A 26,919-nucleotide genomic window follows, 5' to 3' on the forward strand; every position below is an offset into this window, starting at 1 on the left:
GTGACCACATGCTATATATGGTCCCTTACGGCCATTCTTCAATGGAAATACCTAAAAAGAAGTCACAATGCTGTAGACACCTTGGGGAATACGTGGGAAACGTAAGCTCATTCGTAGCTCATTCACAGCCATATAAGGAGTCATTGGCATGAGGCGGTTTCAAAAAATGCGGCACTTCCTGGTTGGATTTTTATCTGGGTTTCGCCTGTAACATCAGATCTGTGGCACTCACAGACAATATCTTTGCAGTTTTGGAAACGTCAGAGTGTTTTCATTCCAAAGCTGTCAATTATATGCATAGTCGAGCATTTTTTCGTGACAAAATATCTTGTTTAAAACGGGAAAGTTTTTCATCCAAACATTTTAATAGCGCCACCTAGTCGCAAGAAGTTAAAGATATACTTCTCTTTAATGCAACCGCTGTGTCAGATTTCAAAAACGCTTTACGGAAAAAGCACACGATGCAATAATCTGAGTACAGCGCTCAGAGACCAAAACAAGCCATACAGATACCCGCCATGTTGTGGAGTAAACAGAAGTCAGAAATAGCATTATAAATATTCACTTACCTTTGATGATCTTCATCAGAATGCACTCCCAGGAATCCCAGCTCCAAAATAAATGTTTGTCTTGTTCGATAAAGTCCATCATTTATGTCCAAATACCTTCCTTTTTGTTTGCGCGTTTAGTTCACAAATCCAAATTCACATGGTGCAGGGACTTAGTTCAGACAACAGTTCCATTACAGTTCGTAGAAACATGTCAAACGATGCATAGAATCAATATTTAGGATGTTTTTATCATAAATCCTCAATAATATTCCAATCAGACAATTCCTTTGTCTTTAGAATGGGAAAGGAAAGCAGCTAACTCTTACGGTCGTGCGCCTGACTGAGCTCATGGCATTCTGCCAGACACCTGACTCAAACAGCTCTTATTCGCTCTTCCTTCACAGTAGAAGCCTGAAAGAAGGTTCTAACGACTTTTGACATCTAGTGGAAGCCTTAGGAAGTGCAATTGGACCACATTTTACACTGTATGTTGGATAGGCAAAGACTTGGAAACCTACAAACCTCAGATTTCCCACTTCCTGGTTGGATATTTTCTCAGGTTTTTCCCTGCCTGCCATATGAGTTCTGTTATACTCACAGACATCATTCAAACAGTTTTAGAAACTTCCACTAATAATATGCATATCTTAGCTTCTGAGCCTGACTAGCAGGCAGCTTACTCTGAGCACCTTATTCATCCAAGCTACTCAATACTGCCATAAGAAGCTAACTTTCTGGGAACCTGGTTTGTACGAAAGGGTGAAAACAAAATGGGTGAAAAACATGTCCCACCTTGCCTGGCGAGGGTTCAGTCTCCTCGCTGCCCGGATGTACTCCAGATTGCAGTGGTCAGTCCAGATGAGAAAATGGTGTTTAGCCCCCTCAAGCCAATGTCTCCACGTCTTCAAGGCCTTGACTACAGCCAACAGCTCCCGGTCCCCCACGTCATAGTTTTGCTCCGCCAGGCTGAGCTTCTTCGAGAAGAAGGCACAGGGGCAGAGCTTCGGAGGCGTACCCGAGCACTGAGAGAGCACCGCTCGTATTCCATCCTCAGACGCGTTCCCCTCCACAATGAACGCCAAAGAGGGATCCGAATGTGCTAGCACGGGCGCCGAGGTAAACAGAGCCCTTAGTTGCCCAAAAGCTCTGTCTGCCTCAACTGACCACTGCAGACGTTCAGGACCCCCATTCAGCACTAAGGTAATGGGAGCAGCCACCTGACCAAACCCCGGATAAATCTCCGGTAGTAATTGGCAAACCCTAAAAAACCCTGCACCTCCTTTACCGTGGTGGGAGTCGGCCAATTACGCACGGCTGAAATACCTTCACTCTTCATCTCCACCCCTGATGTGGAAATGCGGTACCCTAGGAAGGAGACGGCCTGCTGAAAGAACAGGCATTTCTCCTTGACGTACAGGTCATGCTCCAACAGTCGTCCAAGTACCTTGTGCACCACGGACACATGCTCAGTGCGTGTAGCGGAGTATACACGCAGGTCCCTGAAAATCTCATCTACAAAGATTGGAAGACTGATGGAGCATTCATCAACCCGTACGGCATGACGAGGTAATCATAAAGCCCTGAGGTGGTACTAAACGCCATCTTCCACTCGTCTCCCTTCCGGATACGCACCAGGTGGTATGCGCTCCTGAGATCCAGTTTTGTGAAGAAGCTCGCCCCATGCATTAACTCAATCGCCGTGGCGATAAGAGGTAGTGGGTAACTGTACCTCACCGTGATTTGATTAAGACCTCGATAATCAATGCCTGGGCGCAAACCTCCATCCTTCTTCTTCACAAAAAAGAAACGCAAGGAGACGGGTGAAGTGGATGACCGAATGTACCCCTGACTCAGGGATCCAGAGACATATCTCTCCATAGCCACTGTCTCCGCATGCGACAGGGGATACACGTGACTTCTGGGAAGTGCAGCGTCTACCAGGAGATTTATCGCACAATCCCCCCGTCGATGGGGTGGTAATTGAGTCGCTTCTTTTTTTACAGAAGGCGAGAGCCAAATCGCCATATTCGGGGGGGATGCGCACAATAGAGACCTGGTCTGGGCTTTCCACCGTAGTAGCACCAACGGAAACCCCTACACACCTCCCCGAGCACTGTCGTGACCACCCCGTGAGAGCCCTCTCTTGCCATGAAATAGTGGGGTTATGATGAGCTAACCAGAGAAGGCCCATTTCCACGGGAAATGCAAGAGAGTCAATGAGAAAGAGACTGATTCTCTCCTCGTGACTCCCCTGCGTCACTATGGCCAGGGAGATAGTAGCTTCCCTGATTAGCCCAGACCCCAATGGTCGACTATCCCGAGCGGGAAATGGGAAAGGTCTAGCCAAAGGGACAATTGGGATCATTAGACTAAGAGCGAGCCCTCTGTCAATAAATTCCCAGCTGATCCTGAATCGACGAGCGCCTTATGCTGGGAATGCGTGGGAAAATCAGGAAAGCGAACAGGTACAAACAGTTGGACAACAGAGGACTCTGGATGAGAGTGGTGCAGACTCACCTGGGGTGACGCCAGAGTGCCCTGCCTGCTGCCTCAACTCCCAGTGGGACCGACCGGCAGTGTGCCCTCTGCGGCCACAGATGGTGCACGAACTGGAACCCCTCTGGTCTTCCTACACACCACCCCTCCCAGGTTCATAGGTTCAGGAGAGGGGGTGCGAGGGGATGGAACCACCAGACCCTGATCTGAATGTCGTCGGGTAGCCAGCAGGTTGTCCAGCCGGATGGACAGGTCCACCAGCTGATCCAATGTGAGGGTGGTGTCTCTGCAGGCCAATTCCCGACGTACGTCCTTGCGCAGACTGCAACGGTAGTGGTCGATCAGGGCCCTGTCGTTCCATCCCGCGCCGGCAGCCAGGGTCCTAAACTCTAGGGCAAACTCCTGGGCGCTCCTCGTTTCCTGCCTCAGCTGGAAGAGGCACTCACCCGCTGCTCACCCGCCGGAAATGGCGAGCTCTCCCTGAGAGGCACGAGATAAGGGCGGATACCCTCTCCCTTCCGAGGGAGCTAGATAAATGGTGCCCAGGTATAGGTCCAGCTGTAACAGGAAACCCTGGCACCGTGCCGCTGTCTCATCATACTCCCCGGGAAGGGTGAGACTTATCCCACTGGGACCGCTTGCAGAAGAAGTGAATAGTGGAGGTTCAGGTTGCATGGTTGAAAGTGCTGGCTGACCTCCCTGTCTCTCCCAACGGTCCAGGGTCTGGATAACTTGACCCATGATGGCGCTGAGATGGTGGATTACTTTAGCTTGCTTCTGGATGCGCTCCTCAACCCCTATACCAGGGGCACCTGTTCCTGCTGACTCCATGAGTGGTCGGCAATTCTGTAATGGGGTGCGTGCTGGTGGCAGGGAAGTCAGGCGCAGGAGAACGAAATTGGTATAAACGGAGTTATTTAATAAATGTTTACAAACTCCGAAAACCAACATACAACATAAAGAAAGTTGGTAAAACCCCATCGCACATCATAACATACATGGCACCAATACATACAACAAACAATTCCCGACAAGGACATGGGGGAAAACAGAGGGAAAATATACAACATGTAATTTAGGGAATTTAAACCAGGTGAGTGTGAAAACAAGACAAAACAAATGGAACATGAAAAATGGATCGGCGATGGCTAGAAGACCGCCAAACACCGAACAAGGAGAGGAACCGACTTCGGCAGAAGTCATGACACATTGATGAGATTATTATTTTTTACATTTACAAAGCTATCCGTCTCTGTAAAAGCTGAAAAAACTAAAAAGATATTGCACATAATAATTTTCTAGAATTACATCATAATGGAAGTATTCTATGTATGGATTCTGTGTGTACAAGGAACTACTACACTAGGCTCCGCAACAATTAGAAATACAATTAAATGCTTGAGCGTGGCGCACACACAATACCAATAATAATACCAGAATGTCCAACCTATGAGTTGATTTGAAGGTAAGACTTTCTTCTGATTTCAGAGCAGAAAACAGGCTCAGATCTGAGGAAATGTATGTGGTGCATGTTATTGTTTTCTTGTCTAGCATTCTTAGAGATGCCCCATCTACTGTACATTGAGATTTAATGCAGAGATCCATAAAGTAGAATTATTTGGGCCACACCCTGGGGATGGAATATTTTATTCATGAGCACTATAAAAATAAAGGCTTGCCCTGGTGGCCCAGGCCAGTAACATATTCTGAGAGCTGGGCCAGATGCTGGTTCTAAATGAATAGTACTGTAGCAAAACAGCACAGCAGCCATGCTTCCTCTTATTCCTCCAGGCTGGTGCAGCATTAGTTCCAGCCACTGTTGGCCCACAGTAGTTCTTAACCAAGCATATACTTACTACACTTACAATTGGCATTTGTGTCTGTCCATGAAATAGAGTTTGCTGTTTATTTGGCAACAGCATTTGCATTGTGTGTTGCTTATGTTGTGCAGCGAGTTGTAGGTATTCCATGGCAATAATTTGCTTAAGTTTTCCTCGTCACCTTTCTCCAGTTTCTTTGCCCTTCTGTGAAATGTTTAACAGCTAAACTGATCGACAGCTGGCTTCATGTTTTGTAACTACGGCAACTGACAAGGTCATGTCAAATGAGATGATGGGTAGGCAGGACTGTGCTGGGAAATATTTACTCTCTTTTTTTGTCCTCTCTCTTCCTCCCACCTTCTCCCTCTCTCACCCACTCACACGCCCACGCACAATAACCTACTCCACACACGGACACAAACACACACACATTTCTCTTTTACTGTAATGAACAAAAATATAAATGCAGCATGCAACAATTTCTAGGATTTTACCTAATTACAGTTCATATAAAGAAATCAGTCAATTGAAATAAATTAGTTAGACCCTAATGTATGGATTTCACATGACTGGGAATAAAGGTATGCATATGTTGGTCACAGATACCTTTAATGAAAGGTTGGGATGAGTATCAGAAAACCAGTCAGTATCTGGTGTGACCACCATTTGCCTCATGCTGCACATACACATCTACTTCTCATAGAGTTGATCAGGTTGTTGATTGTGGCCTGTAGAATATTGTTGCACTCCTCTTCAATGGCAGTGTGAAGTCCCCAGCACAAGGTGCACCTGTGTAATGAGCATGCTGTTAATCAGCTTCTTAATATGCCACAGCTGTCAGGTGGATGGATTATCTTGGCAAAGGAGAAATTCTCACTAACAGGAATGTAAACACATGTGTGTTCAATATTTGAGAGAAATACGCTTTTTGTGCATATGGAACATATATGGGATCTTTTATTTCAGCTCATGAAACATGGGACTAACACTTTACATGTTGCGTTTACATTTTTGTTCAGTATCTCATCAGTATTGAAACATATGGAAATTATATTAATGAATAATATAGTTACAGATACAGGCATTCAAGAAAGGTCTTGGGCTTTTCTTTCAATCTCTCTGTCAATGGCATCTAAGGGTTGAAAGTTAAAGAAGAGGGTTACCCTCAGCAACCCTACATTATTCATCTCATATGTATACGTATATACTGTACTCTATATCATCTACTGCATCCTTATGTAATACATGTATCACTAGCCACTTTAACTATGCCACTTTGTTTACATACTCATCTCATATGTATATACTGTACTCGATACCATCTACTGTATCTTGCCTATGCTGCTCTGTACCATCACTCATTCATATATCTTTATGTACATATTCTTTATCCCCTTACACTGTGTATAAGACAGTGGTTTTTTGGGGGAATTGTTAGTTAGATTACTTGTTGGTTATTACTGCATTGTCGGAACTAGAAGCACAAGCATTTTGCTACACTCGCATTAACATCTGCTAACCATGTGTATGTGACAAATACATTTTGATTTGATTTGATTTGATTTGATTATTCTCCCCTCTCCAACACTGATCCACAAACAGATTTGTATTCCATTGTGTGCCCTGAAGGTTAACCATAGAGTGCTATCAGGGCATTATAAGAACTATAGTTACTAAGGCTACTGCACATATACAATATATTCTGTAAACACTTGTTGAGTTGTTCTTTTTTGTATAACTTGAACAGGAATAGATGAGTAGATAAACAGTTAATTTCAGTATTAATGCTAGAATGTCCATGTTAAGGCCAGTGTGATGCCATTTGAATGTGTTGGCTGAAGACTACCAGACACAGTTAGTTGTGATGTCTTCATGCCTGCCCTTGGCAATCAGGTTAATGATCACGTGTTGGTAGCTATTGTACATTCACCATATTATCAGTTGTCTCATTTGATTTCAGTCAAAATGACAAATAAAATCAACGTTTATTTGTCACGTGCACCGAATACAGCAGGTGTAGGTAGACCTTACAGTGAAATGCCTACTTACAGGCCTTAACCAACAGTGTGATTTTTAAGTAAAAAATAGGTATTAGGTGAACAATATATAAGTAAAGATATAAAAACAACAGTAAAAAGACAGTAAAAAACAGTAGCGAGGCTATATACAGGCAGCGTTTAGTCAGGCTAATTGAGGTAGGATGTACATGTAGGAATGGTTAAAGTGACTATCCATCAAATTAAACTTTGTTTGTCACATGCGCCGAATAAAACAAGTGTAGACTTTACCGTGAAACGCTTACTTACAAGCCCTTAACCAACAGCGCAGTTCAAGAAGAAGAAAATATAGGCTAAAAGTAGGCTAAAATAAAAAGTAATAATAAAGTAACACAATAAGAATAACAATAATGAGGCTATATACAGGGGGCACCGGTACTGAGTCAGTGTGCAGGGGTACAGGCTAGTTGAGGTAATCTGTACATGTAGGTGGGGCGAAGTGACGATACATAGGTATCAAACAAACAGCGAGTAGCAGCAGTGTGGGGGGGTGTCTATGTAAATTGTCCAGTGGCGATTTTTATGAATTGTTCAGCAGTCTAATGGCTTGGGGGTAGAAGCTGTTGAGGAGCCTTTTGGTCCTAGACTTGGCGATCCGGTACCCCTTGCTGTGCAGTAGCAGAGATAGATAGTCTATAACTTGGGTAACTGGAGTCTCTGACAATTTTATGGGCTTCCCTCTGACACCGCCTATTATATAGGTCCTGAATGGCAGGAAGTTTGGCCCCAGTGATGTACTGGGCCGTTCGCACTACCCTCTGTAGCGCCTTACAGTCAGATTCCGAGCAGGCTGTGATGCAATGGTCAGGATGCTCTCGATGGTGCAGCTGTAGAACCTTTGAGGATCTGGGGGCCCATGCCATATCTTTTCAGTCTCCTAAGGGGGAAAAGGTTTCACGACTGTCTTGGTATGTTTGGACCATGATAGTTCGTTGGTGATGTGGATACCAAGGAACTTGAAACTTTCAACCCGCTCCACTACAGCCCGTCGATGTTAATGAGGGCATGTACGGCCCGCCTTTTCCTGTAGTCCATGATCAGCTCCTTTGTCTTGCTCACATTGAGGGAGAGGTTGTTGTCCTGGCAACACACTGCCAGGTCTCCAATCTCCTCCCTATAGGCCGTCTCATCGTTGTCAGTGATCAGACCTACCACTGTTGTGTCGTCAGCAATCTTAATGATGGTGTTGGAGTCGTGTTTGGCCACGCAGTCATGGGTGAACAGGGAATCCAGGAGGGGACTAAGTACACACCCCTGAGGGGCCCAAGTGTTAAGAAGCAGTGTAGCGGACGTGTTGTTGCCTACTCTTACCACCTGGGGGCAGCCCGTCAGGAAGTCCAGGATCCAGTTGCAGAGGGAGGTGTTTAGTCCCAGAGTCCTTTGCTTAGTGATGAGCTTTGAGGGCACTATGGTTTTGAACACTCAGCTGTAGTCGATGAACAGCATTCTCACATAGGTGTTCCTTTTGTCCAGGTGAGAAAGGGCAGGGTGGATTGTGATTGAGACTGCGTCATCTGTGGATCTGTTGGAGTGGGTCTAGGGTGTCCGGGAGGATGCTGTTGATGTGAACCATGACCAGCCTTTCAAAGCACTTCATGGCTACCGATGTAAGTGCCACAGGGCAGTAATAATTTAGGCAGGTTACCTTCCCTTCCTTGGGCACAGGGACTATGTTGGTCTGCTTGAAAAATGTAGGTATTACAGATTCGGTCAGAGAGAGGTTGAAAATGTCAGTGAAGACACTTGACAGTTGGATTACATCCCGGTAATCCGTCTGGCCCAGCGGCTTTGTGAATGTTGAACTGTTTAAAGGTTTTGTTCACATCGGCTACCGAAAGCGTCATCACACAGTCATCCAGAACAGCTGGTGCTTTCGTGCATGCTTCAGTGTTGTTTGCCTCGAAGCGAGCATAAAAGGAATTTAGCTCATCTGGTAGGCTCGCGTCACTGGGCAGCTCACATCTGGGTTTCCCTTTGTAGTCCGTAATAGTTTTCAAGCCCTGCCACACCCAAACAGCGTCAGAGCCGGTGTAGTAGGATTCAATCTTAATCCTCTATTGATGCTTTGCTTGTTTGATGGTTCATCTGAGGGCGTAGCGGCGTTTCTTATAAGCGTCCGGATTAGTCTCCCGCTCCTTGAAAGCGGCAGCTCTAGCCTTTAGCTTGATGCGGATGTTGCCTATAATCCATGGCTTCTGGTTGGGATATGTACATACAAGATCCGAGCTGACAAGGTAAAAATCTGTCGTTCTGGCAGTTAACCCACTGTTCCTAGGCCATAATTGAAAATATGCTCTCGATGTTGCAGCTGTAGAACCTTTTGAGGACCCATGCCAAATCTTTTTAGTTTCCTAAGGGGGAATCTGCTTTTTTGTGCCCTCTTAACAACTGTCTTGTTGTGTTTCGACCATTCTAGTTTGTTGTTGATGTGGACACCAAGGAATGTGAAGCTGTCAACCTGCTTCACTACAGCCCCATCGATGAGAATGGGGGAGTGCTCGGTCCTCCTTTTCCTGTAGTCCACAATCATCTCCTTTGTCTTGATTATGTTGAGGGTTGGGTTGTTATCTCTTGGCAAATAGTGTGGTCTACAGTTTATCATAAGACACCCGCTAGCTAAATATTCATGTCATTCATCAGCCACGATTCCGTGAAACATAAGATATTATAGTTTCTGATGTCCCGTTGGTAGGATATTCGTGATCGTACCTTGTCTATTTTATTGTCCAATGATTGCACGTTGGCAAGTAATATTGGCGGTAACGGCAGCTTTCCCACTCGCCGTCTGCGGATCCTTACGAGGCACCCCGCTCTGTGTCCTCTGTACCTACGTCTCTTTCTCTTGCCAATGATGGGGATGTTGGCCTTGTCGTGTGTCTGAAGTGCATCCTGTGCGTCCTGCTTGTTGAAGAAAAAGTCTTAGTCTAATCCGAGGTGAGTGATCGCTGTCCTGATATCCAGAAGCTCTTTTTTGCCGTAAGTTACGGTGGCAGAAACATTATGTACAAAATAAGTTACAAATAACGTGAAAAAAACACATAATAGAACAATTGGTTAGGCGCCCGTAAAACCGCTGCCATTTCTTTGTGCGCAATTTTACAAAAATGACTGCAATTCATAGTTCATAGATCATACATACACACAAAAAAAGGTTCTAAATGGGTTATTCGGCTCTCCTCATAAGATAACCCTTTTTGGTTCCAGGGAGATCCCTTTTGGGTTTTATGTAGAACACTTTATGTAGAACCTGGAACCAAAAAGGGATCTTAAATGGGTTATACTATGGGGACAGCCGAAGAACCACTTTAGGTTCTAGATACACACTTATTAGAAAAAAAGGTGCTATGAATAAAAGAAAGCAATAGCAACTTGATTTGCAGGTATTTAGCAGGTTGGTTATGTACTGTACGTCTCTTTACATTTTAACAAGAACCAGCAATACCACGGCACCTAATAAAACGCTAAATAAAATACTCATGCTCAAGAACGTGGCTTTATTTTTCTGATACTTAATAAAATGCTAAGCATTTATTTGATATACCTTACCATGTGAGGTGTCAGTCTGGCATCCTTCATGGAAAAGTCAAAGACAGTATTAGAATGGATGGCTTTGTCTGAGAGTTGAAAGGCATTAAATCGCTGGTGTTCCTGTGATTAAATGTCAGCTGTCACTCTGCATGGGAGAGCTGCTGTTTCCCCTCACCACCATATGTGCAGTAGACTATGCCAGTCCACATGGGGTAAGGCTGGGTGGGGAGTGGCACTGTGTGTGTGTGTGTGTGTGTGTGTGTGTGTGTGTGTGTGTGTGTGTGTGTGTGTGTGTGTGTGTGTGTGTGTGTGTGCGTGTGTGCGTGTGTGTGTGCGTGTGTACATGCGTGCGTGCGTGTGCATTCTGAACTATTGGTTGACAAGGGTCAATATTAAAATTAACTTTGTCCCTTGGCAGAGAGGGAATCTTTTATCTGACTCTGTGCAGAAATAATGGACATTTAGTGGCGCATTGAAGATTGATGTGGGGAAATTCTCAGGCCTTTGTCTATGCTGCATTCGTACCATCAATCAATCAATCAAATGTATTTATAAAGTCCTTTTTAAATCAGCAGATGTCACAAAGTGCTTATATTGAAACCTAGCCTAAAACCCCAAACAGCCACGTGATGTCAGATCCAGGCATGTTCTTTTTAAGCAAGGAATAAGCTTTTCTTCCTCCTCTCCCTGAAACACCCACACAAAATTAAATGACCATTCTGACTGCAAAGTATACAATGTGAAAGGGACCATATTAAAATTATACATTTTTTCTTCTCTTTTCTTCAGAGAAACTGAAGAAAAGTGTTGCTCAGAGAGATCACTTAGTGTTCTCTTGCTGCTCAGGGTGGTGCAATATAACTTTCATAGCAACAGATTTCACTCTAATGTCTGTTTAAAGAAAGTCTATAAAGCAATGTCTTTGAAAGAATAAGTGGCTTTGGTGTGCTTTTGAGTTTGGCGGCAGTTTGGATTTTTTGGTTATTATCGATTGGGCTTCTGTTTGGAGTTTGATAACAGTGTCAGTAAAAGGGACAGTTAAATTTGATGGTATACTAAGACACTGGACTCCGTTTTATGAATTTGATCCCACTCAGTCATCTCCCTTAATGATCTGCTTCAGCAGCTGTAGTGAACTTAGCATGCTCTAATTGGGTTTTGTGGGAATGCTCTTTACTATTTAGTTAGGGCGCTGGAGTTCAACCCCTGGGCCACATAAATACATCACCTTTGAATTGTTATGGTGATGTAAGCCCAGGAAACAATGTGTGTGCCATGCGCGTCAGTGGTAATGCAGTGCATAGGTCCAACTGCACAGGCTCTCTCAGTGTAAGTCTGTATGATATACTGAAAGGTTAAGTTCATCAATTTGGTTGATTAGCTGTTAACCAACCCCTCATGCAGTGCTCTTTTTAACCTGGGATAATAACAGAGACCTCTGTATAATCTGTTTGTATCCAGGTCTTGAAGGCATGGCATACAGGAAGGTGCGTGCGGCCCACACAGGGTCTCTGGAGCGGGAGGAACTGCAGGCATCCGCCCTGGACCTGGAGTGGGACATGGAAAAGGAGCTACAGGACCCGGGACTAGGCCTGGACCGCTTCCAGCTGGAGTGTGTGGAGCATCGGACCGTGGGCAACTCCAACCGTGCTGATCCAGACCCAGACCTGGAGCCCATCCAGCCCTCTGTGTCCGTCTCACCACACGGTAGGTTTGAGCGGCTGCAGGAGGACCCCAACTACATCTCCCACTTCACCAGGGCTCCACCCAAGGGCCAGCGGAGAAGCAGCTGCAGCCTGGTCAAGTACCTGCTAGCAGGTGTAGGGCTCTTTATCCTGGGGCTACTGATAGGCCACTATGCCCACAGCACGGACAAGCCCACCCCTGAACCCCCCACTGACACAGACCTCCTGGAGGAGCTGCTGAGGGACATCACAGCTGAGAAGATCCAGGCTCTGCACAGGTAGGTAGGCCTTTTCACACATACACCAATTACTCCGTAATTCTCTGTTTTGCCTCAATGCCTGCAGATCGTTTAGAGACAGAGTGTATAATATTACAGGTAATGCATCTTCTTAGTGTGGAGGCATTATGCGCAGCTGCAGAACAATAAGTAGCGAGCTGAGATGATTTGCATGAAAATTACATTCATTTGGAAGTGTTTCTCTGAGAAGGAGGCTCTCCCAGGTCATGCAAAGGTGATTTAGAGCACATTGTTTGCTGCTGATCTCTCAGCCAATAAACCTGCGGGCCCTTCTGAAAGCTTTTCTCTGTCTGAGTGAAAGTTAGACATTCTTAGGAAGCAGATGTGGGCTTTTCTGTAACAGTCTCTCAGGGACCTGCATCCTTCTAGCAAAGACAGTCTCCCAGCCAAACACTGTAGCACACTGTATCCCCACTAGTGACAAGAAGGCCTTGTTCACTCCATGCCCAGCTGTGTATAGCTGACAGGCGGGGACAGGGCCCAAGCAGGTAGTAATGTTAAATTAAATGCCGACAAACCTCTGGTGGCATGATATTGTTTTGGTGCCAAGGATCATGGAATACATGTATATTTGTGTCAGAAAGATAACTCAGTTTCAACTGAACTGAGACAATCTGACTCCCAAACAGGCTTTGCAGTTTAGTGTATTTATTATTTATTTAGTCACATTTATTTTTCAGGCGGCAGGGCCAACAGCAGAGCCCAGATTCTCTTGGAGAAAGACACAGTGTTGTAACCTCAACTAACATTATGATCATGCATTCAGCCACCAACTCATAGTTCATACCTTGGATGAACTACCTGTTTGGGGGTGGGGGCTATATCAGCCCGCTAATATGGGACTGGTAAAGGCCCAGTGCACTACTTTTGTGAAGAAAAATAACACTTTTTTTTTAAATCAGGGGGTTCTTCAGCACATTCAGCACCCCTACTTCCTGCAGCTATGCAACAGAGGGAATCCTGCAATCTCTCTCCCAAACTGATGCTCTATGGGGAGAGGGGATATTGTGTTAGCTCAGAAAGTTTCAAAAATAAAATAAAATAGTTACGTGAAATGGTTTTATCCTCAGTAATTCTCCCACATTAACTAACGGCATTCTGTCCTGCTTGGATGCCTCAGCTCTTTCCACTTTATTTGTGACCACTCTGATTTCTGCAGGAGGCTAGTAGACTACAATTAACTTTATTTAGTCAGAGTACTGTGTGCTTGGTGATTGACTATACATAAATAGAAGGGTGGGATTTAGTGTGCTATGATGAACAACAGTATGTAATAGTCTGATGTTTGGGCATTTTCTCCTGCCAAAAGGCCCATTGTTTTCCCCTGTATAGACTCTTATGCTGAGACGTTGATATTTCTTTGGCTCATTACTGTATGTGTTTGCTTCTTTTACCATTTACACTTCAAAGAAACGTGCAGGCGCATAAACAGTCTCGGTGAAATTGGATTAGCCGAAAAGCCCTGGAAGAAGTCAATTTCCCTCTGTTTGTGTCTCTCTAATGCTATTCTTTATCTCCCCAAGACACTCACTCACTAATTATGCCCTGTAATTGATACAGTCCAGCATGTTGGGAGAATTTCTCATCCTCACCAATTGAAATAAATAATCCCAAAGTCAGATTAAGGGTCATGTCTCCAGGCGGATAAGGAAGGATGGTTTGTGTAGAAGAAAAGAAAAACTGTTTGGACATACTGATTACTGTAACAGAGCTCTGGAAGACCTAAGAAGATACTGCTAGAGACCTTTGGTCTCCTGGTCAGTTCCATCTCCAAACAGAGAGCGGGGCTACAAACTGTCTAGGTTTAGTGTCAAACATGGGTGGCAGCTTTTAAAACAGGCCAGAACACAGTACACATAGCCTGGCCAAATACTGTAGCTACCCACTGGGCACAGACGGTAATTCAGAGTTTATTCCATGCTGGTTCAACGTAATTTCATTGGAATTATGTGAAAATAATGTTAATTCAACCAGTGTGTGCCCATCATGAAGAATGGCTTTCTACCACCGTTGGGCTCATAAAGATATTGTGTGATGTGGTGTTATGTGTCATTGACCTAGATTGCCCATAACATTGTCAGTTCTTTTTTTATTCCCCATGGAGACAGACCCATTTGAATGAAAAGATGAAGCCAGACTGTTTCTCTGTGCAAATGTAGTCTGTTTTGGTTTGGTCCCAAATTGAATTTATATAGACAATCTTACATTAATCATCAACTGGAGCCATATTAACCCGGCTGGTAGGGTGCCAATCATAAACTCAACAGGAGAAACTTGTGAGTAAGCGCAGCGTTTAAAAATGATGCTGATTCTCTAACAGGTGGAGCAGCCGCAAAACGTTATCTTGATTACAGCTAGAATATGACAAATAAATACAGTAAGAGTCTTATTGTACCACATATTTCTTATCTACCTTTAACACATTTGTGTTCGTAGTTATAAAAATATAGAACGATGCCCAGAAATGAGACTCACACCTCCATAGACCTGTGCACGGGTGTTAGGACTTTTGTAGCTCTGACTAGAATACATCTCTTTCCATCCCTCCATCCCTCCCTCTTAATGAATCTCTCTCCACTGTGGGGGCTCTGAATGGACTACACCACAAGGTCATCTGGGGCTTATATTATAACCTGGTGATAGGACTGGTAACATTCCTTTGGTAGAATACCTAGACTTAGTGAGGATATTATGCATTCTTTAACAGACATCTCATTATGATTGAAAGCTTTTGAATAAAAAGAACAGAGTATTGTTGTGGGAATATAGTGTCATATGGGAAATGCTTGAGGTGCATGGGAATTGAATAATGACCTAATTGGTTGTCAACATGAACCATTGCCAAGTCGGCATACAGCTATTATAGTGTGACACTTAAATCAATAAAAGTATGTTTGGTATACCGAATAATGTAGGATGTAAATACAAATCTAAAAGGAGATTTAAAGAAATGGAATGATGTTATATATGGTCAGATACAGTATAGTGTGCATAGTATGGTACTGTATTTCAGCATGCCCAATGTTTCACTTTTTTGTGCTGTAATAATTCTTAGTGTGCTGTAAGTATAAAGGCACAGGGAAAGACCCAGATGCGGACACAGGAGGCAGATTATTTGAGTCTCTGATATGTATTAGTCCAAGGGGCAGGCAAGAGAATGGCCATGGACAGGCAAAAGATCATGAACAAGGTCAGAGTCCAGGAGGTACAGAGTGGCAGGCAGGCTCGAGGTCAGGGCAGGCAGTATGGTCAGGCAGGCGGGTTCAGAGTCAAGGCAGGCAAGGGACAAACCCAGGAGGACTACCAAAAGAGAGATAAGAAAAAGCAGGACCACGGAAAACCACACTGGTTGACATGACAAGACGAACTGGCAACAGACAAACAGGGAACACCGGAATAAATACCCAGGGACTAATGGGGAAAATGGGTGACACCTGGAGGTGGGTGGAGACAATCACAAAGACAGGTGAAACAGATCAGGGCGTGACAGTAAGGTATGAGCTGTGTCTGTTTATTGTGTATGTAAGAGAGAGAATGAGAGACTGTGTGTGCATGCCCGCATGCAGCTTCTGCTGAATCTGTACGACCACTGCTCACTCAAGGCTAAGACCCATTGTTAGGATACAAGTTGAGATCGATTGCTGTAGAATGAAATTGATATTCCCGGGGGGTGTGAAACAAAATTAATAGTGGTGCATTACAATGGCCATCAATAAGCAGGAGACTACTCTAGTCCCACTGTCACTCCCAGGACAACAGGACAGCACTTTCTTCTTCTTAAAGAGAAACTGCATTTGAGCAGACAGATAGATAATGGTATGTTTGAATGGCATTGTATTTTCTCCTGGCACAGCTCCTACTTCCTGGTGGAGCAAGATGTAGAATAATGTCAAACAGCGTCCATTTGGTGAACATGGAACTTGTATAGCAGTCATCTGATGAGCGAGGGAGGCAGTGACATGATGAGACAGGACAGAGATTGGTCAAACTCTCTCCAGCGCAAGAGTGTAGAAATAATGAGGACTTGAAAGTATTGTAAGCCAAATTGGCGCTCCCAATATTTCAACAAGCACCAGCAATTACCAACATCTCCCCCACCATTCAGGTCAATTCAGGTCGATTTTTAAAAGCAGTGAAATTTGTTTTTAAAAGAAGAACTTGAAAATCAACTTTGGGAAACAGATTGCTGCTATGGCAACTAGCAGGATGAGCCCTTGCATGCACGACTTTGGCTCAGTCCAACCAAACGTCCACGAGTGTGAAGCCCAGGGTGCTGGTTTGTGAAAAGCAATTAAACTAGGGAGCTTGTCTCTGTGGTGGAAGGGAGCAGTAGGCTACGGGTGTCAGGAGTCAGAACCACAGCCCATCAGCCATGCCGGATGGATCCACTGTGAGCCCATGACATTTAAAACAAACAGTGATTAAGCAGGAGATTACCAAAGTGACTCTGGCTGCTGAGGTCATTTTGATCATTAGATCGTTTTGGGTGACACCAAGGTAATGTCTCCCTCCTGCCTCCTGTACGCCACACTCCAACACTGCAGTCGTATTTCACTCTGCCTCCTCTGCCCTACTCCTGTAGCCCAGCCCTTCCTTGCATGACAGCACAATATTTAATAATCTACTGTACCTCAGAATTGGAACAGACAACATTACAGATGGCAATTACTTAACAAATTGTGCAACTTCAATTGGACCTTTAGTATATCGGCTAAACTTCACATAATTGTGCCAGCCATAGTCTCTGACTAGTAATACAATGATATGAAGGTGAAGGTGCATCATGGGATAGAGGAGGTCATTAGATCTAAGTCTCCCGATGACCATCTTTGTGATCATAGTCAGACTTGATTGTCCATTGGAAGTCAAAGGTCACCATCACAGTTGTAATCCATCCCAGTGAGTGGAAGTTCAAAAGTGAATGAGTAATAATAATGAGGTGGGGGAACGGAGCCAAACGGTTGGGGATATATTTTATTGAGATCTCACTCTTCAATATAAAAAGAGGTTTTTATAAAGCAGGTCCCAATGCAGCTCAGGTATCACGATGACTGAGTGAATGACAGTTCTAGCTCTACACCGCTGTGTTGGGGTGACACTGCTGGGGTGATTCTTACACATACAGTAGCAAACTTTGGATAAATGTTTTATTCTTCTCCATTTTAGATGCACCATTTACTGGTCTTATTTTTACAGTGCCAAGGCCGCCATGCTATAGAATGACCATTCATGATTCACCGTAAACAATTGAAACCAAATGACAAAGTTCTGAATATTTTGGTGATGAATGCACTTATTCTAATTACAAACATCAAATACTAGATTTGAATATCTGTATTCACCCGCCTCCCGGGTGGTCTAGGGCACTGCTTCACAGTGCTAGGTGTGCCACCAGAGACTCTGGGTTCGCGCCCAGGCTCTGTCACAGCCGGCCGTGACCGGGAGACCCACGGGGCGACGCACAATTGTGCTAGCGTCGTCCGGGTTAGGGAGGGTTTGGATGGTAGGGATATCCTTGTCTCATTGTGCACTAGAGACTCCTGTGGCAGGCCGGGCGCAGTGCACGCTAACCAGGTCGCCAGGTGCACAGTGTTTCCTCTGACACATTGGTGCGGCTGGCTTCCGGGTTGGATGCGCGCTGTGTTAAGAAGCAGTGCGGATTGGTTAGGTGCTGTTTCGGAGGATGCATGGCTTTCGACCTTCGTCTCTCCCGAGCCCGTACGGGAGTTGTAGCGATGAGACAAGATAGTAACTACTAACAATTGGATACCATGAAATTGGGGAGAAAAAATATAATAAAAAATAAATAATCATATGTACCATCTGTTTGAATACTCTTTAATTATGATGGGCATTGAGTGTTATGTTTTCAAACTGAACATCTTTTCCCATTTGTATTTTATTTTGTCTTCTCCTCTTTCCTACTACAGCTACTGTCTCCCTCTGTCAGTTGACATCCATAAAGTATGTTAAGGGAGGCTGTCCTGACAATGTTTTTTTACAAAAAGGGATGACTTGATTGCTGTTATTTCCTGTGGCAGTCAATGCCCCTGTCAATCAAAATGGTGTAATTGTCATGTTCAACACACTCAGTGCATCAATAGATGATGACGTCAATGGTTTTAACTTCCATTTTTATTATAACCCCCTTTTTCTTTTAAGTGTTAAAAAGGGTTTGGATGAAGTTCTTGTTAATGAAGCAAATTATCTGAATGCAGAGGACTGCCAATGCTGTCTCCCTGTCTCTGTGGACGAAAATTATGTAGACGGTGGTCAGGTTGGTGACCAATCTTACTGCTGCTTGCTCATCCTGTGACTGTAGTGATGGAGGGTCAGTGGGATGTCTCTGTTTTTTGTTATCATCTTGCTTGCCTTCTTTTGTACCCTGTCCAGTGCAGCTTGTTGCTTTTTTGTGCAGACTACCAGCAACACACTGGCATACTCCAGGCATGGTTAGATCAGAGTGGTGCAGATATCCACAAGTCACTGCCTGGTACTGTAAATGTGTTGGTCCCCACTGAGTTGGTTGTCCATGTGGAAGCCTTGATTTCTTTGTGCTTGTTACAACTGGAACAGCCTGTCTACCCGAGATTAGTGGAGCATGTTTGGAGAAGCAGATTCTTAGATCGATGGACTTCTTTCCATTAAGAAAAATGTTGTTGCCTGCCACCCATTCCTCTTAGCTTAATTGTTTTATCCACAGAGAGGTGCACCCTACCCAGCAAGCCTTAACAGACCGCTCTGCCACTATATTATCCTAAGTTCTTTCTGTTAGGTGCCCTTCCACACAACAACATGGCTATATCCCAAAGGGGAGATAGTTGACATACAGAAGTATTATACAGGGAATAATGAGGTAGTTTCACTAGAGGGCACTGTCTCAAATATATTGTAGGAATACATCTTTGAACAAGTGCAACTGAGAATTCATCTATTTGCATTTACCATCTTAATAAAAATAATTAGGTGGGTTCTTACATTTGTCCTATTTAAAAACAATAAAATGTTTTTTTGCATATCCCAATTCCCCTGAGACACCCTCAGAGAGTGGGGTTATGGCCAGGGATCAGCCATTCATGAAGGCGACCCTGGAGCAATTAGGGTTAAGTGATTTGCTCAAGGGCACACCAACAAATGTTTCACCTAGTCAGCTGAGGGATTCAAAACAGCACATTTTCAGTTACTGGCCCAACGCTCTTAACCGCTAGGCATTACATAGGCATTATGTCTGGGTAACTACTGTATAAGGGAATACCTGATAATCGTATGCCAGATGTAAAGTAACAGGTTGATTACCATACAGAATCATTTGTGCTGCCAGTGTTGAATTTCCTCTCAGACATTCTTTATTGAATCATCCACTCTTTGCTACATTAGAATGAAAAACAGCACTGAACATGCCGAGGTAAACGATGACAATGCTTTGAGTTTTATATAGGGAGTGACTAGCAGGGAGCAGGCTGCTCAGCATGGCAGTGCTCACTGTGCATGTTTGGTTTATTTTCCAGCACTGTCGGATAATAGTCAATAGGCCTCTGTAGTCAATGGGCTGCTGTAGTCAATGGGCCACTGGACAGTTACTATGAGTGACACGTATTGTCTCAACGAACAACTCCACTGCACTGTGGGTAAATTGTCTAATCCTTTCATGGCCTAACTCTAGGCCAGGAAAGGAAAGGGGCATACTAGAGGTTCTCGCTGTTTCACTGCAGGGCCATGGTCTGAATGGACTTCCTGGAATACAGTACAGTATGTGCAGGGTTGTACTCCCCCCTCTAAAGAGGCTTTTACTGCAGCTGTGCTGTGGCAGGGAGAGCGGCGTTGGAGCTGAACCCTGAGCGCCATCAGGCGTCCTACGTTTGTGTGCATAAACACAAAGCTCTTTAGATAAGAATTGAGGCCCTGGCCTTCTATGGCTAATCGTGAGCTGAAGTCAGCCTTGAAGAAGCAGTCAAGGTGCTGTCATCAGGATCTGTTTTATCCTCCTGTGAACACACTCTGAGAGGAAGGCCCTGTGCTATTTAGAGACAGCATGTTAATAAAACATCATACTGTTCATTGAAGTTGAAAGGCGCCTCGACCCCATTTTAAGTTGAAATGCCTTAAAAGCCCCATCATACATTCTTATACATTCTTGGTACAAAGGATGAAGTACAGTGCCAGGCTTTGATTTGTCATAGCGGGTCTTAGAACTAATTCTGAAGCTGCATTGAGTTGTTAATACCACTGTTTGTTTACCTGACTTGTTTATTTGAGGAGGTGAGGCTCTGTGATAATACTATGATGAAATGAGTTGTCAAGAGTTTCTGTACACTGTGCCATAGAACAGATTTAGGATATGTGTTGTTTTATTAATGACTATAGCCTAAAGAGCTAAGCATTATGTTAAGGAACTATACTGGGAACAGAGGACCCACCTCATGCTCTGTGCCAAAGCCAGTGGAGAGAGATCTTGCATGTGGCTTTTTGAAGTGAACTTGCCTTCAGGGCCAGGGAGATTGATAATAATTGCCACACACATCATGGCAGGTAGTTATTTTCCTGTTTTATCCAGCCAGGATGAGGACATTACATATGCTTTCTAGAAACTACTGCAGTTGTTTATATACTGTAACATCAATATGGTCACAGCTGTAAAAAAAAAGGTTTTGTAAAGGGATTTGAATATTTTAGGATTGTGAATTATGAAATTGAGCCTGAAGTTGTATTTTTCTGTTTTAATAACAGCCTTTTTTGGTTTTCTTCAATAATTTACATTGCCTTGCATGTGTGTCTCTGCGTATGCAAATGTACGAAGTCCATATCTGATTGAAGCCCATTAATGTCCTGCAGACATAGCTGAGCTATGAGCACACTGCATTTAGACACACATACTCTGTTGAGTAGAGGGAGTAGGCCATCTGGTTCCTGCCTTTTAAAACAGTGAGCTTCCACACCACCAATGACAGGTACAATGTGTGTGTGTGTGTGTGTGTGTGTGTGTGTGTGTGTGTGTGTGTGTGTGTGTGTGTGTGTGTGTGTGTGTGTGTGTGTGTGTGTGTGTGTGTGTGTGTGTGTGTGTGTGTGTGTGTGTGTGTGTGTGTGTGTGTGTGCGTGCTGTGTGTGTGTGTGTGTGTGAGAGAGACACAGACCAGACACAATCCCTAACATATTTGTGTGGAAACAGCATTACAAAATGTCCCTCAATACACTCTAAACAAGACACTTCATACATTGTGTGTTGAGGTAAATGCTGTCCTCTTTCCAATGTAGCCCATTGCCCACAGATATGATCATATCTTTCCCTTCATCACATAGACACAGTGCTGTGATGTTTTTGCCACAGGCCTCTGCCACATATCAGCTGCAAATGTTCCTCCTTGCTGCTTTTTCTTTTATCTTCACCACATGAACTGAGTGCCAGTGATTTGGAGCAGAGTAAGAGTGGTGCATGTGTGCCGTGGAGAGGTCCCCTCCCTGTCAAGGTGGCAGTGACTCACGGTTGTCTCACTCAGGCCATTCCATTTGGGACAGCACCGGGGACATTTGCCTTCAGATGTCACCTTGGCTCAGATGTGAGCTTTTGGCCTGGGTTTAGTAGGCTTGTTGCTGCCTGGCAATGTTCACACACACACTCACCCTACACACACGCACATGCACACACGCACACACATTCTCTCTTCTTTCTCCCTGGTTCTCCTCCCTTCCTTCATCCCTCTCTTCTCTCCACACCTGGAGAGCTGGCCTCCCCTGTAACCCTGAGTTTTAATTGCCTCCCCTAGATGATGATTAATCCACCAGACCACTGCAGCAGTCTCCCCCAGGACTCTGGCCACTCTAGGACCTTTCATCCTTATGTACTGGAATGCACTAATGTGTAAAAACTATTTAAGGAGTCTGCATAAAATGAAAGTTCCCATTTGACTTCATTGTAGTTGGATACAGTAGATTAAACTCTAAAATATTTGTATTTGTTGAAATTCAGTTTGTCATGGATTCTCCTTTGCGTTCAGATGTCAGGTCAAATTCAGAGCTCTCTAGTCCCCTATTTTCTGTCAGATTTTGTTTTAGAGGCCTTGGGTGGTTTGGGGATTAATGAAAAGCAAGGAATTCTTTAAATTAATTTCTGTCTGGCACAATACAATGTACAAGTCATGATCAATGGGAGAAGCCTTGCCTCGCTCGAGACGAGTGACATTAACAGTCCGGGAGACGCTTCTCTTTCTGCAGGTGGTTTGGCATTTTGAACTCATTCTTAGTGTGTGAGCAGATGTCTTGAATAAAAAAGTCCTTAGAATCCCCACATGAAACAATGGTGGTTATGCCAGCTCTGTCTATAGCATCATTTGAGCGTTCTCATTGGTTCCCAGCAGGTCAAATAAAAGGGAAATTATGTTCAGCCAACCTGAGCCGAACAAACATATATTTCGTATTTTAGCACAGGAGCTATGCCGGCGGAACAAAACACATCCTGTTTGGTGTTGTTAAAGTCATTGACATTTCAACTGTGATAACTAATCTACCGGATTTCATTTTATTGTGTTATTTTCCTCCTTCCTCCGTGTAAGCTAGGTCAGGTAATGATAACAGAGGATGACTCACATGGACAGATCAGTGTGATTGTTATGCTTATGTGAGCGTGAGTGTTAGCCTCAAGCTGAGGGTCTCACCCCCTGAGAGCCCAATGGAGAGACCCTGGACCGGGGGGGTGCAGCTGTGTGTGCAATCTGTTGTTAGTCTGCAGCCAGGGAATGGCCCTCTTCTCACCTGGCTCCTGCTGCCTGCCTGGGCCACACCATGCCCCCACCCCACACCAAAGATGCTTTATTCTCCCTTTGCCAGGCTTTGGTAAAAATGCATTCTGTCCCGATAATCATATTTCACCTCTGTGAAGGGGAGCTGGTTAGCGTTAAAGACCTTACTTGACGACGACGCAGCGAGAAAGGAATGTGTTAGAAAGTGATAAGGAGGGCCCATCTAATACAGGAGAGTGCACCCTCCCGACAACCTCCTTACCTTGGTGCTAATCTCTCCCGATATTTGATGTTTACACTGTGTGTAGAGCCTCCATCTCCTGGTTCCATGGGCTAATAGTTTAGTCCTAATCCCCCTTTGCATTAGCATTGATCCCCAAATAAAATCCCTATTTAGTGCACATCCTACAGTCCCCAATACACCCAGAATTAGAAGACACTACAGTCAGTGGGTAGTGAAGGTACTTACAGTTGTGCTGCACAGTGAAGGAATGGTGGGGGCGGATAACTAAGTATGCTGAGTGGAGGAGGCTGCTCTCTATGGAGCAGAGCAGGGCTGTGTGGTGTGTGTATGAGAAAGGGCATGGCTTGTTACTGACTCAGATGCATTGCTCCAGTAAGGCTGCGTGTTTACTGCCGGTGTTGGGGCGAAAAGCTCCCCCTGCCAGAATTCTCCCACCACCTTCGCATGAACGCACACGCACTCAATTCTTCATTGCTGCGACTTGCTTGCTAATTGAGATTTCTGATCACGTTAGGGTGCTTTTCATTTTATTTTTTATGTTGGTTTGATCGCGGGGAAGGCACTAGTCTGCAGTTTTCGGTTTGGCTATTTGTTTCAAGTGTATTCATCTATAAATAAATCTATTTGACAAAATTGATCATCTCTCCCATGTCTTATTTGACTAGTAGTTGTTCTGAAATGTTTATTGCTTGCCTACATTTTACTCCCTCCTTTATGTTTAATATAACACACATACATTAATTATTCATTTTGGTTGCCTATCCTGACGTGAAGTTTGTTCTACAGAAAGTATTTGACTTTAGCCACAAAATTAAGGAAATTAGAAGGGGTGGGGAGGATTTCGGCAAGGCCATTTTCTTGCTTGCTGAAATTCTCTCCCCCCTTCTATCTTGGGACTGCAAGGCCTGATACACTTCAGAATTATTTTGTTAGCTAATGTTGACCAGTAGTGTGTGCCACAGAAAGCAAAATGAGAGTATAAAGAAACACAAACATTTATTTTAGAAACATTTTGTAATGTTGAAGAAAATAAAGATAATACACACTCTTTTTTTCACACTCTTGACATTCTTTCAATCAGCTTCACGAGGTAGTCACCTGGAATGCATTTAAATTAACAGGTGAACCATCTTAAAAGTAAATTTGTGGAATTTATTTCCTTCTTAATGCATTTGTTCCAATCAGTTGTGTTGCGACAAGGTTGGGGGTGTGTGTGTGTGTGTGTGTGTGGGGGGGGATAGTCCAATTTGGTAAAAGACCAAGTTCACATTATGGCAAGAGCAGCTCAAAAAAGCAAATATAAATGACTGTACATCATTACTGTAAGACATGAAGGTCAGTCAATACAGAACATTTCAATAACTTTTAAAGTTTCTTCAAGTGCAGTCACAAAAAACTGCTATGATGAAACTGGCTCTCATTAGGACCGCCACAGGAATGGAAGACCGTGTGGCGGGTTCATTAATTTCATTATTGTTACAACATTTTGGAAGCGCACGGCATCTCTGTACAGAGCTCGATTTGGCCTCCGCAAGCCTCCAGGGCCAGCGCCATTGCGTCACACCCTCTTTACGGAGCTCCCGGACCACTTTTCCAGATCAATCATAAATTGGCTTTCAGAGTGAAATACTGCTGGAGCTCATCGGAGTGTTGCTACGCCACTTCTCACAATGTTGCTTGAATATTAAAGGTAGATCAAAGCTGAATCAATGTCTCGGAAGATCACATAATGATTCATTAGTATTCTACATTACAGAACCAAATAAAATAGCATAAAGTTACTGTTACATCAAAAACACCAACTTAGTCATTTCTTATGAGATTTTAGGATGGTTAGCTGAATAGTAAAAAAAAAAAAAAACACTGTCATGGGCCAAAACTCAAAAGCTCGCGCCACTAGGGAGAACTAGCTTGGATTGAAACAAAATACAGGAAAGCTATGTAGTTTGTTAACATAATTTACTCTAGTTTGCTCACAAATAAAGTGATTAAAATAAGATCTAAATGCATATTCCCATGAAGCGGATTAAGATCAAATGTTTGGCATGAAGATTCAGTTTGAAACTTTTACTGGTAGATCGCGGCCAATGTTTGGCTACACTGTCCTGCGAATGTCCCGCAAAATCATCCTGTTGTCCCACATTTGGGTATTTTAAATGTGGTCACTCTAGTGTAGCTCCAAGCCATATCCAAAATACCAGTTTGAGTCTTTGCTCATTCTGATTTGAATAATGTGGGGAATATGGCTTAGCAGGTGGCTGTAAAATGTTATTTTTCATTGATCATCAATCATAATGATCAGTATTCTGCACTATGACACATGGCACAATGATTATGGGAATTGCAATAAACCACTTGCTGTTCAATCATAGCTGATTCAGCCACCATATGCTTTCTGATTATTTAAAGAATGAAGTGTCCTATATGTCAATGACAAGGGCTTCTGCTGTAGGCTGGACAGCCACTGTAGGCTAATGTCCCGTTGACATACTGTGTGTCTGAATCCCAATTTACACGCCAGTCATTTCACATCTCCTTTGGCAAGGCTCCAGCATGCAGCAGTCTCTCAAACCCAAATATCTGTGCCAACGAGAGTCACTCTGATACATAGGACTCATGACAGAATGAGGAGAAACCCATTATGAGTGTCAAGAGAGTTGAAATACAATACTGGATGATAAGATATTTGCCAGGAACAATATGTTGGATTTGTTCCAAAGTTAGAAATGATTGACTGCATAGCTGATCTCCTTGTTGGTCTTTGCTAGTGGAGGGTTTGGTTGTTGGTGGGTTCATGGTGTACGGGTAGGTCACTGGGTCCTGCTTCTGATGATTAAAAGAAAGAGGTCTGAGGCTAAGGAGCCACTCTGGAAGCATACCGCTGCACAGCACCACGACCAGGGCTAGCGCTACTTCCTCACAGGCAGCTTTGAATTCCAGACATACAGAGTGACATTCAAGCCCTCTATGTGTGCTTGGACAGGGTGTGTGTGCCAGAAATATGAAAGTGAAGCACAACTTCTGAATCCAAGATTATTCATGTCTGCAGAGAGGGGTTTCTGTATCTGACAGTGGCCTCTTTCTTTACCTGAAAACACAGGCCTTCCTTCCCAGTGCTGATATGAAGCTGTCCAACCCTAATGTCCAACCCTAACCCTAATGTATCAGTTTCACACACAGAACCTTCAATGCAATGTGAACACATGACATGTGGTAGGGGTTTTGGTCATGCCCCATAAATCAAAAGATTGATGTCATGGATCACTGGGTAGACATGGTTGTTAACATGGCATGCAGTAGGCCTGTCTAACAATGTGCAAATTGTATTGTTAGTCATAGTGTATCATAAAGCCAGTGGTCAATGCAGTGAAGCAGAAACAAGCTGTGATTAATCCTTGAAGGTCCGTGTACAGTATATGTATTCATAAAGAGGCCTGCGGCCCTCCCACGGGATTCAGGCAGCAGTTAGCAATTATATTTTTTAAAAGACCACTCTTGACCGCAGA

General features: G+C 44.0%; 1 protein-coding gene across 1 annotated transcript in view; it reads left to right on the top strand.

The window, feature by feature from the left end:
* The window catches only part of LOC112251038 (inactive N-acetylated-alpha-linked acidic dipeptidase-like protein 2), a 276,294-nt gene that overhangs the window by 86,299 nt on the left and 163,076 nt on the right, over positions 1-26,919 (top strand). The window contains exon 2 of the mRNA XM_024421688.2: positions 11,914-12,415. Within this exon, the coding sequence (XP_024277456.1) occupies positions 11,914-12,415 (502 nt within the window). The remainder of the gene's footprint in view (positions 1-11,913; positions 12,416-26,919) is intronic.

This window comes from Oncorhynchus tshawytscha, linkage group LG05 (genome assembly GCF_018296145.1).
Source record: "Oncorhynchus tshawytscha isolate Ot180627B linkage group LG05, Otsh_v2.0, whole genome shotgun sequence".
NCBI lineage: Eukaryota > Metazoa > Chordata > Actinopteri > Salmoniformes > Salmonidae > Oncorhynchus > Oncorhynchus tshawytscha.